A 15,423-nucleotide genomic window follows, 5' to 3' on the forward strand; every position below is an offset into this window, starting at 1 on the left:
AAAGAGAATATATTCAAGCTCCCTCTCAACTAGGGAGATGTGTCCAACATCAACTACTTTGTTCTTTCAATGGAGATCATAGTAGTAGTAGCTACATAGGCTCCTTCTTTAGCATCATCATGTCATTGGAGAACTTCGACCTTCCTGAACATCATGGAGCCATCCTTTAACACTTGTGACAGGGTTCATGTCATCAATCTTGCACATCACTTTCGTCTTGTCATCATCAATGAAGGCATTACATTGATCCTTTTCAAACTTCAAGTTGATCATAGCTTCCTTATGAAAGTGATCTCCTTGTTGTTGTACTAACTTGACCTTCATGTTATCTTCTCGCACTGCTACCTTTTAATCCCAGGATGAACATATCTTGTCTTCATAGTTTGCCAAATATGTTTAGCTTGCCTCAACATTCATCTCATATTCCTCATCACGATGACCTTCTTATCAAATCATCAACATCTTCATGGTCCACCTTCCAAAATAAAAAAGCCCAAGGATTGAACTTGACTACCAAGTTACAATTTTTCTTCCGGAGACTATACTTGATGTTGATCAACATTACTAAATGCCATGTAATTAAGTGAGAGAGCCTTGATCTCTATGCTTTCATCTAGTCATCCTGAGATTGCATCTTATACCTGTCAAAAAATAACTCTCTTTTAATCATCAAAGTATCTCAGGAATATTGAATCTTCAATATCATCTGGGTTCCCGCAGCTCTCTCTTTCCATCATGCTCATCAATATCACAAGTTCATCATCAAGCACGAGATTTGATTTTTGTTCATCTAGTTTTCACAATTTTGAAAAACATCTTCATGTACTTGTAATTTTCATCAACAAATACAACCAAGCAAAATATACACATACAAGAGCATGATGTTAATTCTGTCAATCTAGGGTTATCATGACTTCAAAAGTGTGCATCTAGGGTTTTGGTTACAAACCTTAGATATCCCAAGACCTAATACTTATTAGGGGTTTTATCACATACCCTAGATTCTATCTGCAAACCGTAGAAATCAAGAGCTAGGGCTTCAAGAGGGAACAAATAATAAGGGTTATAGATTTCACTATTCTAGGGTTTTTCTAATTCAAGTCCCATCTAGGTTTTATGAACCCTAGATACCAAAAATCTAAAAAAATGTGAAGTCTACAAACCCTAGATTCCAATCAAGCAAAATATGCCACTTTCAAACCCTAACATTTTCACTGTCTTTTAGACCTGTCATAAAGAAACTGCAAAACCCTAACATAACTCACATGCAAAGACTATGCATTATGGTCGTATCTCCTTTTTTTTTTTATATTCGGTTTGTTACTTTAAGATTGAACTGCTCCCTCTGAATCAAAGCTTCTTTTACATTCAAAGTTCTTCCAAGATTTAAATCTCCCTTCGAGGCTCCCTCTGAATCTAGCTACAAGCTATTGACTTCGTATTTGACAGATAGTCTTTAGAATATACCTGCAATCCTCTTTCAGGAAGATCATAAAAAGAAAAGCTATAATTAAATAATAAAATAAAGTTAGACATGGAATCAATAACAATATAATGAGGGAAAGGAAATAGAGTACTTATCTTTTGTGAAATAGAAGCAACTCCCTCTTGATCTAGCTTAGATCTAGACATCATCTTCTTTTGAAATTCTAGGTTGGCTTTATCATAGACTTTCATCCAAATGACAATGTTTTCAAGATCCTTTGTAGGCTAGCTTCAATCTGGTCCTAAGATGCTTGATGTTTCAAGAACCTCTTCCAAAGTCTTCAAGAGTGGTACTCTTATTATGCGAAGTCAAGATTCTTAATACAACTATGAATGTTTTACAAAACTGTTGCTTCTCTTTGACTTCTGGTTAGGAATCCTGTAGGTGTTGCTACAGGTCTTCAAAATGCACTATTATTACTGCTTCTTGCTTCAAATAAACCTTGAATGGGCTATCAAGGACTTCTCCTCACTTCGCTGTTCCAGACTTTAGATCTGGTAAGTTTCCTGGGTTCTGAGATTCCTGTAGCTTTTTATTGCAAATTTGGCCCTCAAACTAGGGCTTCCAATAAGCACAAAAATGATCTCTTAAAATAGGTCTAATACTCCTCCAAAAGATGCGGACTAGGGTTCTCTTCAAAGTGCCACAACTCGATGGTTTGGAAGGCTACTTCTTAGCCTTGGATTCCTTTTAAAGCTGAATTAAATAGATCTTAGACTTTTTGATGGTAAATTCGGCCCTATGGTTATGGTTAGCAAAGTCACTGTAAAAGCCTTGAAACTAGGCCTAAAATTCCTTCAAATATTTTGGTCCAGGTTCCTTTATAGGGAGGCTTCTTCACTGCCTATTAGGACTGCTTTTAGCCCACAAGAGATGCTTCCAACAAGTGATTGCAGTATTAGGTCACTCTTCCAATCATATATGGAACCCTCGGCCTGGTCTAGGCCTCTCGTATCTCTGAAAGGATGATGTTCAGTGCTTCTATAGACACTTCAGATCTAAGGCTCAAGATTTCAAACTTTTGAAGTAACAATATGGATGCCTGGAAAGTGCTTCTCGGCCTCTCCTAAGCCCTCGACCTTCTAGCACAAAACTTGATTTTGGATGCCTTCTTGATACCCTTAAAAACTTCAGATCTCCTTCAGGTCTTCGATCTTCTATTACAGGACTGTGGCTTAACCACAAAGATCTAGCCTTACTGTTGCACGCACGAGAATAGTCTAGAAAATATGCTTTCTAACTCAGATCTGTTCTTCAACTAATTTAGTCTCCAAAACAAGTATGCACAGTCAATACAAACCACTTTAAGTGATCTTCAAGTTGCCTATTTCACTGACCTTAGCTCTGATACCATGTTGAGAAATCCATTTAGGGCAGCTATTAGGGTTTTATTATCTGATTTCTCTATTACTTGACAATTATTTGTGATGTTATTATCTTCTTCTTCTTATGTTCTTATCATCAAATAAATGCCAATACAATGAAGATCACAAACACATAGAAAGAACACCAGAGATAGGCTCCAAGCTAAGGAAAAACCCCTCTCCTAGGGGAAAACCCAGAAAATTCTCTTCTTCTAGAATCAACTTCAAAGGAGACTTCCAAGACCAAGACAAGATCCCTGCTTCCACCATGATCCAAGCCAACCAACCTTTCTTCAATCTACTATGCAAGATAAGACTTCCAAAGAGCAGCGAGGTAATGTTCTTCCAAGACAAAGGACCTTCAAACTTCAAGAACGAACTACTTCTCTATCTGAGATTCTTGGTCCTGAGGTAACCCTAGCAGCCTCTGATTTTTCACATGAGTGAGCTGTAAGAGACAAATTTCAGATCTTCGAGTTCTTCAAGAGACTCTCCCTTCCTCTGCTAGACTTATCCTTGCTCTCTAGAGCCTTTGCACTACCTTTCCAACTGCAGATTAGATCATGATGTGTATGCTTTTTGTGGGTGCTTATTATTTCTTCAAATGGAGGTTGATGTCCTTTATGTATATCCTTTCTCATGGCTCTTCAAGCCTACATTAGGCTGATTAACTTGGTCTTGGGAGCAAATAGACATTTCTAGAATACATGATAAATATTTTCTTGTTGATACAAATGCCCAAAAGGGTCTTTTACATAATGACATGGACCATGACTCATGACAAAAACCTAGAAGCACTCAATGGGTGCTTTGACCTAGTAATCAATAACTTGAGCATGAAACCCATGCTATAAAATAATTTTTCTTTTGATCTTTACAATATTTTCTTTTCTTCTTTTGACAAGTACATAAGAATTACATAATGTCATGAGCCAAACAACAATTATGAAGACCGATACTAGTTACATTTTCAACACTCTTCACCTTAGCTCTGATACCATGTTGAGAAACCAATAGGGGCAATAGTTAGGGTGATTTCTCTTTACTTGATAATTGCTTGTGAAATTATGTTTGCTTCTTATTTTTACTATGTTCTATTCATCGATCAATTACCAAAACCATAAACCATGAAGATCACAAATAGACAATGAACACAAGATATAGACTCCAAGCCTGGGCAAAACCCCTCCTAGGGAAAAACCCAAAAAAATCTTCTCTTCTTATAGAATCAGATCAAATGAGAAATCCAAGACCCAAAAAAAAAGACCAAGACCTCCAACAAGACCCAAGTCAACCCTCCTTCTAAGCTCTTCCAACAAGTCAAAGTCAACTCAAGTCAAAACCTTCCAAATCAGCTCCAACTTAAGATTTTCGGCCCCCAGCAATGGAATTTCGGACTTGCACTAGATCTGCAACTTTGGCCCCTCCAGTAGCTCCAAAAACTTGCATGTGAGAGATTTGGGGCGGATTTTAGGTCTGAAACTTCAATTTTTCTTCCGCCTTGTTCTTCACTCTCTCTCCCATGACTTCTTGCTTTTCTTTGCTTGTACTTCTGTTAAGTTATGGTATGTTCTATGCTTAGTGCAACATACTTCAATTTCTTCTTTATTAGCCCAATGTCAGTTACACTATTTAGCAATCACATTGACATAAAGTAAAATGCTAATAGAACATAAATAGATCGACAAAAAACAAGCCAAGACAAGAGACACCAGATGTGGCGGCTAGCTAGGGACAAACCCCAATGTGGGGAAACCCTTTGATCAATTCTTCTATAATCTTCAATAGTTCAGCAGAGAGAGAAATAGTACAAATATACAAATATGTAATTTTATGACAGCAGCAGCAAACCCTAACCAAAAAAGTCAAAGCTGGTCAAACAAGATAGAATTGACCTCCAATCAGCTTGGTCAATATCCCAGTCAACTCGGCCTCCAACAGCAAGAAGAGGCAACCCAAAAACAGTCTGAAAAACTCAGTCAAATGAAGTCAACAGAAGTCAACCTGCTACCAGCAATTAGGGCAGTCAACTCTGGTCAAACCTGAGGTCAGATTGCCCTGGTTTGCGTGCCAAAATCTGCGGCCTGCCTAGGAGAGACAACCACACCAAAACTGCAGTCCAAGAAGGTCCACATTGGTCAACGTTGGTCAAAGAGACCTTCTGCAGCCCTGGTCAAACTCGGTCAACGCAGTCAAACAGTTTTGCGTCCTCCTTCCTGTGTCCTTCTGTGTCCTCCTTCCCACATGAGAGCTGCTCCTTGTGTGTACCCAATCAACTAAGGAGAGAGAGAAGAATGTGAGAGATGAGATGAGTGAATAATGCCTCAAGGTAACTTGTATTTATATGAATCGTTGAGGATGTGTGCCACACATTTAGTTGCTGGCCAACCTTGACAAATTGTCAAGTAAATACAAATAAATTCATATCTCCATAAATACATGTCGGAATCGGATGATCATTAGATCAATCCTACACCTCTCGACGAGAGGAATCCAAGAAAAATATCAGCTGCCATAAATAAGATGACCCACATGGAGTTTGGCCCTAGTTTCCAATTTTAACACTCCCTCTCAACTAGGGAGAACTCCATCTGCTAATCCATCTGATCGTCGGTACTATCTTTGCCATCAAATGCACTGCCCTGCACTGCTCGGCTTTGCTCTGCTCTGCTGAACTATGAAGAAGAAGAAATGATCGAGGATGTATCATACCATCCTCTACTGACCCGAAGTCAGTCCCAAAGAGTGTGTCATACCACTCTTATTGATCCCATATCATTGGCAAAAGAGAGTGAGCTATATCACTCTTACTGACTTGAAGTCAATTCCAATTGATCCCAGATCAAATTAGGTCATCCTAGCATAGGGAGTACAGTAGATACAACGATGCATCCATCGATAGTAATACTATGGTCCCTAACCCCATTTCCCTACTCATTGGCCGAATGAGAGGTACTTCCCATGAGTCCCAGACTACATGGGTAGGATGCCTTGACAATAGAACCACTCATCCTGTCCATAAGTCACCACGGGGTATCATAGGGGAAGGTTGAACCATTCACCCTGTACACAACACACCATTAGGGGAGGGTTAGTCGCCCTATGGTCGCTTATCGCTCCAAGAAGTACCCTAAGCCCCCCGGAGCTCCCAAAACTCAATGCATGAATCATACGGGACCCTCATAAGAGGGTCCCTCAACGACTTCAAGTCATTCTCGGAAAGTCAAGACTTTGACCTTTCCCAGGGGCTTCGTTAGAATGTCAGCGACCTGATCATCTGTATTGATATGATGAAGCCTTATTGCTCCTCGCTGTACCATATCCTGGATAAAGTGGTACCTGATATTGATATGTTTGGAGCGATCATGAAATACAGGATTCTCTGATAAACGAATCCCACTCTGGTTGTCACACAGGATCACGGTAGTATCCAATGTATATCCAAACAACTCACTGAAGAGCTTTCGCAACCAGACAGCCTCACAAGAGGCCATACTCGCAGCAATGTACTCTGCCTCAGCGGTGCTCAAAGCCACCGACTTCTGCTTCCTGCTCATCCAGGATATCGAGGCAGATCCCAAAGAGAAATAACACTCGAAAGTGCTCTTTCGGCCCACCACACTGCCTACCCAATCAGCATCGGTATATACATATAGTCTCACATCTCCGGCAGTGTATCTCAACCCATGAGTGATTGTGCCACGAAGATATCTCAACAGATTCTTGGCACCAATCCAATGTGAGTGGTGAGGCTCAACCATATGTTGACTCAACGTGTTGACTGCAAAACATATATTTGGACGGGAGTTCACCAAGAACATCAATGCTCCTATGAGTTGACGATACTCGGTAGCATTTTCCAAAGCAGGTCCAGCAACACTACCGCTTAACTTCTTGAAGTCAAGCTCCATCGGGGTAGTCACGGACTTGTAGTCCACCATACCGAATCTCTCCAATATTTTCACCACATATTTTCCTTGAGATAGGAAAATCTCCCCTGGCTTTTACCGGACTTCTAGCCCTAGGAAATAGTGCATCAATCCTAGGTCCTTCATCTCAAACTTGGAAGCCAACTCCCTCTTACATTTGTGAATGAGAGGGTCTGCACCTGTCAGAAAGAGGTCGTCAATGTACAACACCAGTATGAGAGGCTTATCATCTTCAACCTTAAAGTAAAGGTTTGGGTCGGCTTCACTCCTAGTGAATCCCAACTTCATCAAGTAGCTATCGATCCTCTCATACCAAGCTCGGGGTGCTTGCTTCAGCCCATAGAGGGCTTTCTTCAACCTGCACACGTGAGATTCCCGATCATGAATCTCAAATCCTTCGGGTTGTTCCACATAGACTTCCTCTTTGATTGAACCATGTAAGAACGCGGTCTTGACATCCATTTGATGTAGGTTCCATCCTTGCGAAGCAGCAAGGGCTATGATCGAGCGGATGGTGGTGTATCGGGCAACAGGTGCAAATATCTCGTCATAATCTATACCTTCCTTTTGAGAGAAACCACGAGCGACAAAACGAGTCTTATACTTTTCAGCACTTCCATTAGCTCCATGCTTTATCTTGTAAAGCCATTCCGAAGTGACAATTGTTTTGTCCTAGGGTTTGGGGACCACATCCCAGACATCGTTCTTCATGATGGACTCGTATTCCTCAGTCATAGAATCCTTCCATACTTGATGCTTCACGGCTTCTGCGAACGATGAAGGCTCATTTTGAATGATCGTGCTCATAATGGTCAAGTATCCTTGATACCTGGCCAACTTCTTACTTTCACGGAAAGTCCCTATGGGTGCAATGTGTCCTTCGACATCATCAAGTGTCCCCCTAAGCCATGAAGGCCTCTTCCTAGAAGAGGAAGGCTCTTGTCGAGGGGGATCAATAGGATCCATAGGTTCTTCCACATCGGGCATCGTCTCCTCTTCCTTTTCCTCTTGTTTCCTGGTGTCAGCTTCTTTAGTTTTCCTTAGTATAGGAAGATTGTCAACTTTGCTAAGAGCCATATCTTTGTCAAAGGTGACATCATGGCTAATCTCGACTTCCCTTTGACCGGCCACATAGATTCTATAGCCCTTAGTATTTTTGCTATAGCCCAAGAAGATTCCCTTCTTTCCAGATGCACCTAGTTTATTCCTTTTCTCTTTCGACACATGAAAATATACAGGACTTCCAAAAATTATAAAATGAGATACATTAGGTTTCTTACCAGTGAACATCTCTTCGAGAGTCTTGGAACCCAATGCTTGATGAGGGCATCGGTTTTGAACATATACAACGGTATTCGCAGCTTCAGCCCATAGAAACTTCAGAGGCCTTTGATCATGGAGCATAGCATGGACAACTTCCACAATCATACGATTCTTCCTTTCCGCCACACCATTTTGCTCAAGAGTATATGGTGTTGTGGTCTCCCTCTTAATGCCAACCTCTTTGCAAAAGTCATGGAACTCATTGGATTCATACTCAGTCCCATTGTCAGTCCTTAAAATCTTGATCTTCTTTTCGGTTTGATTCTCGATCAAGGCTTTGAAGTGTCGGAACTAGGAGAACACTTCATCCTTCTTTTTCAAGAAGTATATCCATGTCTTGCGAGAATAATCATTTGTAAAAGTGAGATAATATAAATAACCTCCTAAAGAGTTCACGGGCATCATACCAGATATGTCAGAGTGAACCAACTGCAAAATATCGGAGGTCTTGCTATGGCTTGAGGGGAATGGTCCCACTTTGAGCTTTCCTTCGGCACATCCCGGACATACACCTTCTTGCTCTATTTTGAACTCGGGCATCCTTGTTACCATTTGTCTCACATCGGGTAGAGCCTTATAATGAAGGTGGGAAAACCTCCAGTGTCATAGTTCGGACTGAAGAGATGTGTCACAGGACATGAATCCCAACGCACTTCCTTAGACTTGATATAGAGAGTCAACTCGAAACCCAAGAGTGAAAGCATATTTAAAATTCTTTTTCCATACACGTACCTTGCCATCGATGAAGGCCACCTTGTAGCCTTTGTCTTCCATTGCCGAAATGGACACCAGGTTCTTCTTGAGATCAGGTACATATAGGACTTGCAAATGAATTGTGTTACCCTGATTCAATTGAAGGGTAACATTTCCTACACCCTTCACGGGATAGGTGGAGTTGTCTCCAAGCATTATTTCCAGGTTGGTCTCCTTCTCTATCAGATTAGAGAGAGCTTATTTGTAACTAGTGAAGTGCCTTGAGGCACCACTATCAATAAGCCAATTGCCCAACGAGTCTGGAGGAGAAGTAGTAGAGAGGGACAATATCAAATAATATTCATCTTGCTTATTGTTAACAACATTAGATTCATACCTGGAGTTTCTTGCCTTCTTGGAGGGTTGACCACTTCCTTGATTTTCGACATTCCTCTTTGGTTGTGGTTGGAATTGCCTTGGGAGTGATTTTGATCATCGTCATGAGATGTGTCCTTTCTATTAGGACACTCCCTCACATAGTGGCCAATTTTGTTGCAAACAAAACATCTACCCTTCCTTCCACCTTTCGATCCGGCCTTTCCTTTAGATTTAGACCCGGAATTATTTCTCCTTTTAGCATGAGAGGAGAAAGCAGTGGGGTTGCCTTTAAATGCAGGCATTTCCTGTTCTTCCATCCTTGTCTCTTCTTGAATGCATCTTGCTATCGATTCCTCAAATCCCGAAATACATTATTGTTGAGAAGAGTGGTTCTAAACACATACCATTTGGATGGGAGCCCTCCAAGAGTTGTGATAGTCAGTTCCCTGTTAGGAATGACTTCCCCAATCGCTAGGAGATCATTCTTGATCTCGGTGATCCTTAAGAAGTAAGATTGCATATTCTCATCTTTACCTTTCGTAATTTCCTTGAGCTTATTTTTGAGGAAAAAAACCTGATTTGCATCACTAACTTTAAACAAGCTTACCAGTCTATCGTAGATTTCCTTGGAGGTGTTCAGCTCAGAAACATAGGCCACTAGGCGCTTGTCGATAGAGTCTCAGATGATCTTCTTTGCTTTGACTTCGCCCTTACTCCACTTGTTCCTTGTAGCAACTGGTGCATTTGATGGAGGCTCAATAATTCTACCTCTCACATAGTCCAACACTTCCTGCTCTGCCAATGTCAGATCGAGAGACATCTTCCATCCGTGAGAGTCAGACTTCTCACGGAGCTTGTCTTCAGCACGAAAGTGTGATAAGGAACCCATGAAGTCTAAAGACTTTTTCCAACAGGCTTCTGTGATTGCTCTTGCTCTTGCTTTTGCTTGGGCTTTGTCTTCACCTCAGGTCTGATACCATGTTAAGTTATGGTATGTTCTATGCTTAGTGCAATTTACTTCAATTTCTTCTTTATTAGCCCAATGTCAGTTTCATTGTTTACCAATCACATTAACATAAAGTAAAACGCTGATAGAACATCAATAGATCGACAGAAAACAAGCCAAGACAAGAGACACCAGATGTGGTGACTAGACAGGGACAAACCCCAATGTGGGGAAACCCTTTGATCAATTCTTCTATAATCTTCAATAGTTCAGCAGAGAGAGAAATAGTACAAATATACAAATCTGTAATTTTATGACAGCAACAACAAACCTAACCAGCAAAGTCAAAGCTGGTCAAACAAGATAGAATTGACCTCCAATCAGCTTGGTCAATATCCCAGTCAACTCGGCCTCCAAAAGCAAGAAGAGGCAGCCCAAAAACAGTCCGAAAAACTCAGTCAAATGAAGTCAACAGAAGTCAACCTGCTGCCAACAATTAGGGCAGTCAACTCTGGTCAAACCTGAGGTCAGATTGCCTCGGTTTGCATGCCAAAATCTGCGGCCTCCCTAGGAGAGACAGCCACACCAAAACCGCAGTCCAAGAAGGTCCACGCTGGTCAAAGAAACCTTCTGCAGCCCTGGTCAAACTCAGTCAATGCAGTCAAATAGTTCTGCGTCCTCCTTCCTGCGTCCTTCTACGTCCTCCTTCTTCCCACGTGAGAGCTGCTCCTTGTGTTTACCCAATCAACTAAGGAGAGAGAAGAATGTGAGAGATGAGATGAGTGAATAATGCCTCAAGGTAACTTGTATTTATATGAATCGTTGAGGATGTGTGCCACACATTTAGTTGCTGGCCGACCTTGACAAATTGTCAAGTAAATACAAATAAATTCATATCTCCATAAATACATGTCGGAATCGGATGATCGTTAGATCAATCCTAAGTTCCTAACCTCTCGACGAGAGGAATCCAAGAAAAATATCAGCTGCCATAAATAAGATGACCCACATGTAGTTTGGCCCTAGTTGCCAATTTTAACAACTTCTCTTCTTGGCACAGTGATCGAATCTTGCTTAAGATGCTTCAAATGAGTTTGAACTGTCTTTATTTATACACATCTAGGAGGTCGAATTACCTCTTCTAGGGCCGACCTGATGAGGCAGGGCCGACTTGGTCTTGTGGGTACAAAAATTACATTTTTGACTTAAATGAAATTCTTTTTCCGTTTTCTTTTCAAAGTCCAAATAGGACTTGACTCTAGAACAATAATTTGACTTATGATAGATATTCTTTTTGACTCAATAAACCCTAGAAGCATGAAGAACATGCTTGATCTAGATAGATTGCCTTGAATTTGAGATCCTAAGTTGTTGATTGAGTTCAAGACATCAGTTGACAATTGCCAACAGTTTATAAATAAATTTCAAATACTGAATCTTAGTTTCAAGCCACCTTGACTGGTTCTGCACTGAAAGATAAGATTTTAGATAGTGCCTTGTCACTAACTGCTGTCCGACATAGAAAAATTGGATTGTTAATACCTCACATCATTGGCAATGAAGATGGACATGGTTATATTGTTGGAGAAATTTAGTCATTCTACTTATGTGTGTCGATCAGCTGTTGAAGTTGCCTACTGCATTGACATCAACATCCAATCAACTAGCACAGCTTTCACTTTGAGCTTTTGTGCAGATTAACAGTCACGGATGTGTATCCAGATTCCAATCTATTTTGTTGGCATTGCAAAATGATTTCGAGGAGCAGACTTTGTTGCTTTTTGAGGAACACTTAAATTTGGGGGGTCACTCAAGTTTTCATACTCAAGATATAAACTTACTATTCTTTTAGTCTAATTTTGTAAAGATGTTAGCATATGTATTTGTAAACTTTTGAGTGTGTGTGTGAGATGATTATTTACAAGACTTTAGGGTGAGGGAAGACGTTAGGGGGACAATTAATCAGTTGATGTCAGGTAGAAGGTAAACTGCTGGGTTGACACAGTCTTTCACATTGGACCACAAGTCAACTAAGTAGGTTGAGTCAGCTAGTTGCTTCATATAGCGAGTTGACCTAGCCAAGTCAGTTATGTATTAATTTTGTCATCTACTTCAAGTTGCAATTGTTAGTCAATATTTATAAACATGGATGTAACGGAGAAATCTTGAGCAGTGTTGATAAAATTGTGGATTTTTTTCCTTTGACCATTCTTTTCCCTTTTTTGGGTTGAATTTTGCCGATTTGTTTCTGATTTAAAAAAAAAGTGAAGATATTTTCTATTTTTTTAATATGTGCCGTGGTTTGCCTATTTTTTTGCCAATGTTTCCAAGATGTTTTCTGGACCCTTGCCGATGTCAATGTTGATTTTTCACACTGATCTTGAGAGTTAGTTCTCTTGGTGTTGGAGCCTGACATAGAACCTCTGAGAGGTCGGGAGGTCGCGGGTTTGAGTCTTTTCTTTTCCCTTGGGTTAGGCATCATAATCGACACCAACAATTTTCCCTGTTTACAATCCTGGGATAAAGGAGAAGTATTTGAAAGGTTTTCCTTTGGAAAAAAAAATGAATGTAATGTAGAAGTGAAAACCTTCCATGTGTATCTACACACTTATTTATTATGTAAAACTTCATGTTTTCTGATCTATGAGATGAATGTATGATCTTGATAGTATGACTATATGTGACTTTAGAGACAACAACAATCAACTTTGCAAGCATATTATGGATGGAAAACGGTGATAGTATGACGATATGTGACTTTAGAGACAACAATAATCAAATTTGCAAGCATATTATGGAGGGAAAATGGTATAGTGAATTAGGTTAGTTGGCACTTTATCCAGAACATATCATAGTAATTTAAAAGAAACATTGACCTAGTTCCTGCGAAAGTATGAAATTTTGTTGGTTGAAATTAAATTTCTTGCCTGGCATAGTATTTGGCCTCGAGACATATCTCAGCAGTTCAAATTTTTTTATGCATCATCGCAGAAAATATATGGTAATATAGTGCTAAAGCATTGGTTTAATTTCTTCAAAAATAAGAAATCTTGGTTGGGTAAAGATTGAATTCCTTTTTATCAGAAATGTTTTGGTATCAAATGCTATTTGCAATGCATTTCAAAAGTTAAGAGTTGTGGATTTAACATAAAATATAAAGCAGAAATATTTCTTATTTTTCTTTCCATAGGATGTCAAATGCAAACATTCATTCGGATATGGATTCTTAATATTTGGGTTGCTTACCAGTTAACCTTCACTGCCTTGTAGTTTGAGGGCGGTACAGGAAACCAAAATTTTTCAATCAAAAAGGACTTTCGGACCGTGCTTTCATACATTGTGGATGTACAGCCTAAGAAATGGTTACCTGTAGCACTTGTTGAAGGAAGACTTAGCAGGGAAATACAAATAAATATCACTTGTGTTCGTAGTCAAGCATTGCGCACAGCATATGATGCTGTGTCTTTATTCTGAACATAATGAACAAGAATTGTCTGGATAATATCTTAAAGACACTAGTAAAGCCAGGCATCAGTGGGTTGGAATTTAATTGTATTCTTGTGTAAAATACAATGTAATTCGATTTTGTCTCCCTAGTAGTGAGGCAAGAGATCAACTTTATATATTTAAAGCTTTATGCTTTACAGGTTTCACGGGTAAAATAATCTCAGATCTATATTTATTTCCGTTTTGTTAATTCTATATTACTCAATGAGTTGTGTGCCTTTGCACATTAATTTGTTCAATGAACTTCACTAAAACTAGTAATTATCATGATTTGGTTTTAATGAACTTCACTAAAACTAGTAATTATCATGATTTGACTTTCCATTTGGATTCCAATTAAGAAAACCAAAGGCTGAACTTCTGACAGTATTTTTTTTTCCTACAATGGACTTTCCAGAAATCTCTCTATATGGTTGCATTTAATCTCAGGAGTTTTTCCTGATAAATTTGTTTCAAATATAACGCAATGTGAATCTGGTAGATTATTTTTAACACGTATGAATGAATAATTCAACCACCTATATGTGATTTCCAACTGCTTGATCAAATGCAAAGATACATGAACTATAAGTTTCCTCCTGTAATATAACATGTTCATTATTTCCTCCCTGGCATAAAATATGTTGGATGACATCTTATCAACAATACATTTGGACTTCAAATTTACAGTTAAAACAATATTTACCTCCACTACGTTGGCAAAGAATATGCCCAACGAGCTCATTTGATTCTAGTTATTGGTTATATTCATGATACTTCATTGGCTTCACAGGGACATGCTCTGTCCAGTACACCATTTTGTGTCCAATTGCTCCCAAACAGGGTCGTGGATGAAAAGTTTGGGCATTGCTTCAACTAAAGTTGTATTCTTCTCGTATACGTGGTTAGGAAAGTTGTACCTGTTTATTGCAATGGGACAGTTAATACTTTGAGTTTATTGATGAGTGATGTTGATATTCTATCCCAATTACAGAGAAAAAGAGAAGATGGTGACTCGTGAGGACTAATGGGGCAAAATATCCAACAAATCTTTGTATGAACTTGTACGAGATGGCGTACATCCCTTGTTGAAGCTTATGGTAGCTTTGGAAGGTCTTTTGCAAGACTGGTGTCTTAGCACGTAGAAAATGATTTATTGTCTCTTTAGATGCTTGCTTGATGTAGTAAGTGATTTGTGTCTTCTTTCCTAAGTTTAACTTAGGAAAATTACAATAATTAAAGTCAATTAATTATTGTGGACTATTAAGTTAATTTCTAAGGATAAATAATTAAAATACGTAAATGGCTTAGAAATGTTCTCAACCGTTGGTCTCCTAAATCTCCTAAATCTTCTAAAAGGGAGTTTAGGGTTAGGGATTTGGGCTTGATGAAGATTATAAATGCAAGCCTAAGGGAGAAGTGAAGACATAACAACAAAAGAGGGACAAATATTGCAATTTTGGGAAAACGATTTTCTAAAAAAGGGAGAGTGATTTCTCTAGTGCGAGTGGTTCATCTACATTGAGGAGAAAGAGAAAGATTGCAGGTTAATTCGGGAGCATTTTTAGAGGCTGAATTGTTGGAGATTGCAGGTCCAAATTGTCGAAGCGAGAAGGAAGTCAAATTGCTAGAGAGGCGGATTTTCCAACGCTGAATTTCTTGAGGCTTAGAGGATGTTCAAAGGGAAGGCACAGGGCTGACTTGCTGGTGAAAGATGGGCCAAAATACTCTAGGCCAAATTTCTTCATAGGCTAATTCCTAGTGGGCTGAAATTCATAGGGCTGAATTCTTTTAGTGGGGCTGAGTTACAGGGTCCAA

At 39.4% G+C, this 15,423-nt stretch overlaps 1 protein-coding gene across 1 annotated transcript in view; it reads left to right on the forward strand.

The window, feature by feature from the left end:
* The window catches only part of LOC149248389 (uncharacterized), a 101,130-nt gene extending 87,280 nt beyond the window's left edge, over positions 1 to 13,850 (forward strand). The window contains exon 3 of the mRNA XM_089458418.1: positions 13,390 to 13,850. Coding sequence (XP_089314544.1) covers positions 13,390 to 13,593 — 204 coding nt within the window. The 3' untranslated portion in view covers positions 13,594 to 13,850. The remainder of the gene's footprint in view (positions 1 to 13,389) is intronic.
* Positions 13,851 to 15,423: the final 1,573 nt, after the last annotated feature.

This window comes from Pinus tabuliformis, chromosome 7 (genome assembly GCF_031772625.1).
Source record: "Pinus tabuliformis cultivar Carrire ecotype Pingquan chromosome 7, CPIR1, whole genome shotgun sequence".
Classification (NCBI taxonomy): Eukaryota; Viridiplantae; Streptophyta; class Pinopsida; order Pinales; family Pinaceae; genus Pinus; species Pinus tabuliformis.